Source organism: Acanthopagrus latus, chromosome 15, assembly GCF_904848185.1.
Source record: "Acanthopagrus latus isolate v.2019 chromosome 15, fAcaLat1.1, whole genome shotgun sequence".
Classification (NCBI taxonomy): Eukaryota; Metazoa; Chordata; class Actinopteri; order Spariformes; family Sparidae; genus Acanthopagrus; species Acanthopagrus latus.
The window spans coordinates 10,514,715-10,519,424 of NC_051053.1; the positions used below are offsets into that span (position 1 = coordinate 10,514,715).

At 41.2% G+C, this 4,710-nt stretch overlaps 1 protein-coding gene across 2 annotated transcripts; it reads left to right on the plus strand.

Moving 5' to 3' along the window:
* Positions 1-4,710, plus strand: LOC119034072 (uncharacterized protein C6orf118-like). 2 transcript variants are annotated; one of them, XM_037124776.1, is made up of 10 exons: positions 1-114; positions 569-1,152; positions 1,380-1,502; positions 2,029-2,088; positions 2,661-2,782; positions 2,874-2,935; positions 3,221-3,402; positions 3,548-3,601; positions 3,724-3,785; positions 3,889-4,710. In XM_037124776.1, the coding sequence occupies exons 2-10, from the start codon at positions 571-573 to the stop codon at positions 3,923-3,925; spliced, it is 1,284 nt and encodes a 427-aa protein (XP_036980671.1). In that variant the 5' UTR covers positions 1-114; positions 569-570; the 3' UTR covers positions 3,926-4,710. The 2 variants fall into 2 exon arrangements, with proteins under 2 accessions (XP_036980671.1, XP_036980672.1); XM_037124777.1 differs by having other exon boundaries at positions 1,380-1,454.

Genomic DNA, 4,710 nt, shown 5'->3' on the forward strand with positions numbered 1-4,710 from the left:
CAAGCATATACGCGCTTCGGTCTCCCTGGCAACCGAGCAAAGAAAGAACAGGCTGTTGTGTCCGCGAAGAAGAAACTTTGTTTTGTGTCGTGATTATCAAAAGTTATCAGACAGGTGAGGCCGTTATTTAGCTTATTCAGCTTTTATGTATGTCTGAATTACCCACATGCTTCAGCTACTTATTAAAACATATTAAAGCCACGTAAAAGCAAAAATACTAAGAACTGGTGCATCTTTGCTAGGTGTATCACGGCTTTGTGCTTGGCCAATTTATAGTTTGTTAGTTTACTACGAGTTCGGTCTGGATTAAAAACGTTTACCTTCCCGTCAGTTTGTTTTCACAAATGTGTGTTTCTAGGACAGCTTATTCATATTCAGACACAACAATGACTAGGTCATAGTTATGGACCTGTTGCATGCCCTCTACGTATAAATTCGCTATACTGTGTAATTGAATGCAGTTTAAAGAAATTAAATCTCACATTTGGTTCAGTGTATTGAATTACAGCATCACAGTTCAGCTAAGGTCAGTGCTTTCTTAACTACATTGTGTTTTGTGCCCTCATAGCCATGTCCAGCAGCTGTAAGCCCAAATGTTTTAGGAGGGACATCCAAAGACTGCTGCTGGCTGCTGAAGCTGGTCAGAAGGCTGATGTCCAGGCCTACTCCTCAGGTCACCTGGGGCCCCGCAGCCTGAAGCAGACTCAGCCAAAGAGGGAGAAAATGTCATCTTTCTGGGGAACATCTCACAGCCACGATGAAACCCCAAATCCTCTGACACTCCAGCAGGCAAAAGCACTATTTTCTGTAAAGAAGAAAGAAATTAAGGAGTCAAGCATGCCTTCAGCAGAGCCTGGCGTCTCTGGGTCAAGACAAGTTCAGGCTGCCAATCACTCACAACATACAGACAGAAGAGAAGAATTAAGTCTCCCAAAGATAGTAGACTGTCCCTCAGACTCCTTGCCGGTTCAGCTGCTAGATATTTCCCAGAAAAATTCTTCATCTTATCCAAAGGGGAAACAGACAGACAACAGATTGAATAATAAAGGCCAGCTACAGACAAAACAACGGTCTGGGAGGCAAGTCATAGCCAACCAAGACCTCTGGGCTGGAATAAATGTTGCTGAAATGCATGAGAGAAAACTACAAAAGGTGAGAATGGTCGCACAAACCATGAAATCACATATGTAGTTTTTTGTTTTTTTTAAATTGCACTTCTTTTATTTTTTATTTCAGGCTTTCTAACAGGTTTGTTTTTTCAGGAAATTGCAATCGTAAATTGCCGTCTCAACACTCTTGCAGAAGGTGCATGAAAAAAGACACGCACCGACTCTTACGCACATCTGAACTCGCTGTGTGTGTGTTCCTGTCATCCTCAGGAGCTGAAGAAGCTGTCAGCGCAAAGCTGGCCCAGCAGAGACCGCCTTGTGGTGTTCAGTGACGTCTTTGATGATGTATGTGAAGGCTCGCCAGTATTTGGACGCATCCTGAGGGAAATTAAGGTTTTTCCATTTCCTCTGTACCCACTAGCACATTTTTAGCATGTGCTGTCAGTCGTATTAGAGCTAAGAGAGAGTGAGTCCCTGGTGTAGCGAGCGGAAGTAGAGCAACGACTGGAACCTGGTCTTGATGCGCCAGGGAGCAGGTCAAGTCTCTTTTTTGCATACAATGGCCTTGCTCACACTGCATTGTATATAAGTGTTTGTGCATTTTGCACATAAACAAAACTGAAATTTAGATCACACTGACCATTGCTTGACATTAATTTATTATATAAGTAAACAGTGAGGTAATCATACAGCAGAAATCTTGATATTTTTTTTCTTTTGATTTTTTTTCAGAGAAGCTTGTTTTGTTTTGTTTTTTTATGTGTGTTGTGTTTGTGTTGATTAAAATAAAGCCATGTCAAAAGCCCATGGGCTTTATATTGAAGTACATGATTGTGTTTATATTTTCAGTAACGTTTTGATTTGACATTTAAAAAAAGATCCAAACTAGTTAAGTAATGTTTTATTTTTTTATCTCCAGACAGATTATGACTTGTACGTCAACCACCTGATGGCCTCCCAATCGTCTCTACCTGACATGGTAAAGCACACTGTCCAGTAAAGTATTCATGATGTAAACAGGAAGACCTGAGACATGAATGTGACTTTCTGGCCTCCTGTCAAAAACATTGATTCCATTCTGTGGATTGATTGACAGCAAACTAACATATTGGCTTCATCTTTACTGTGATGTATTATCAAACTTCGGCACAAAATAAGTTTGGGGAAGTTACTTTTCATACTGTGTAAGGTTGAAAGTAGTGCTTATATTAACAAAACTGCACCTATAGTTTGGTCAAGTCTTGTTGCAGAGCCTTGTCAGTAATTTTCATACAAACTTATCTGTTATGAACTGAACTCAGGGCTGCTCGCAGTGGGATCTTTTTTCAATGGAGAAAGTATAACCTTATGTTAGAATATGTTGCCGGGGCCCAGAGAGTTGTACGTTACAGACAATAAAAGTCCTCCACTTAAGAAGAATGAGCCTCAAATAGTTTTGCAATAGTTGGGGGAGAAGCTTTTGACTTGAGCATCGTTTGCATTGGTGCACAACAAGGCAAGTCTTGACATCTTTCTGTTGTTGTTGTTGTTGTTGTTGCTGATGTGTTACAGTCACAGAATACTTCATTCATTCTCAGCGGTGGCAAATTAGGGGAAATGAAGTTGGAGGATGCGGAACAAGAGGTTTGCAGGCTCGAGGAAGAGGCGAGAAGAGCTCTAGAGGAGAATAAACGGTACTTTGCAGATCTGTACAGCAAAACAAAGCATACTTAAACTGTAAATTCTTATTAATTTCAGCAAGGCTGTTCTCCTTTTCAACCCCAGAGTCCAAAATGAATTACAGAACGTTCCAGCAATCAAAGGCCCAGAGGACTGTTGCATGAAGAGTGAGTCTTAAGACTTCATCTGTTGTATCTGATCACTGGCAAACCACATCCAAGTATTTGCTGTATGTTACCCCGCGGGGCAACAGCACATGCTAAGTTTTAAATCTGATCTGGACAGACTGAACAAATAAGCACTTTGTCATGACGAGAGGCATAAGGAGACTTTTGTAGTTTCAGCGAGGCAGCTGCAGCCTTATAGAGCCTGCAGGAGTGCGTCTGAACAAGTACAGATACATCACTCAGCACCCCAGTGCATTCATGCTCATCCTTTCTTTGTTTGGACAGATATATCTCTGTCAGAGCTGCTGCCGGACACTGCCATCGGCTGCTCTGACAGCATCCAAATCAAGAGGCTTCAGGTTTTGAACACGTGGAGGGAGATCCGACAGCTGGAGAAGGAGCTTGAAGAGAAGCTGGTGTCCACCACTACAACCACAGCTACAGAAAGGAGAATCAAAGACCTGAAGGTGCCACAAGATAAACTGTCACTGACACTAAGACTATGACTTTTACATAACTTCCAACATCAGTTGCACCTTTGTGAGATTAAAGCAGGATAAGCGATTGCAGATAATGTGTACAGCTGCAGGGTTTTTTTCTGTTTGCTTGCAGTCAGAGATAATGAGACTGATAGCCTCAAATGACCGTCTGAAGACCACCAACAAGGTAAAGGAGTTCCACCTCTTTCCTAGAATCTCATCATTTTTAAAGCACTGCAGATTTTAAATGCATTTCCTGCTATGTGATTGCGGGTCTTTTGTTTTTTTACGCTGTAATTTGTCCTCAAGGATCTGGAGGAGAAGATCAACATGGTGCTGGACAGAGAGAAAGCAAGCAAGGCCATAAGACGGTACATTCCATAATGCTAATACTGTTTATGGGACACTTGATGAGGAGACTTGTGACTCTTTTGCACTCATGACTGCTTTTCTGTGTTTTCTTTTCACCACTAGTATGTTGTGGGACGAAATACATCTGCAGACAGAGTGAACAACTTCATCAGCAAGTAAACCAAAGTATCATCTAATGAGATGGATGTTTCAAATTCAGAAACAGTGCAATTTGCAATGAGATAAAGGATCAAGTTTTCAATATAGTTTTTGAAAACCAGCAGGCAACTTATTCATGGGATTAGCTTTGTTATGGACAGGTCACAGATTCCACAAGGTCCTGATTTGAAAAGAGATTACTCAAGATCTGGGTTGCAGGTAATTAGATGCTATTGGGTGCACCTGTGATGATCTCCCTCAGCTGGCTGCAATCAGTCATCTGGGAGTCTATATAGTGGGGTTGTAGTTCCCCTTTTCAGATGGTTGTGTGTTTCAGGGAGTCAACACATCAGTTGGCTCTCTGTTTGGGGGGAAAATATGGGTTGAGAGTGTTTAAGCTTTCTTTCTTTTGGTCATTTCTATACATTTTGTTTGGCCCTGCATCAGTGACTCCCACTTCACCTTTGTTTTTTTTTGTTGTTCAATGTTTTGGTTTTTTTTAAATCATTTTGATAGAGTTAGTGGTGGCTGTTGGTTTTATTCCCACCACCACATTTTAGACACCAGTTTCCTTCCCCTTTTTGTGTTTTGTTCAGTGCTTTGTTGGTTTCCCACCCTGCAAACTCCTGTCCTTCGGGTTTTTTGTTTTCATGGAAAATGTAACACCTTGTAGTTAGCCTTTCAGTTTAGTACATGACAATTCTTTTTTTTTTTAGCAGAAATAACACTGTTGATCAGAGCATAAATCCACCACCAGCATCTGCAAGGAAATGTAAAACACAATGT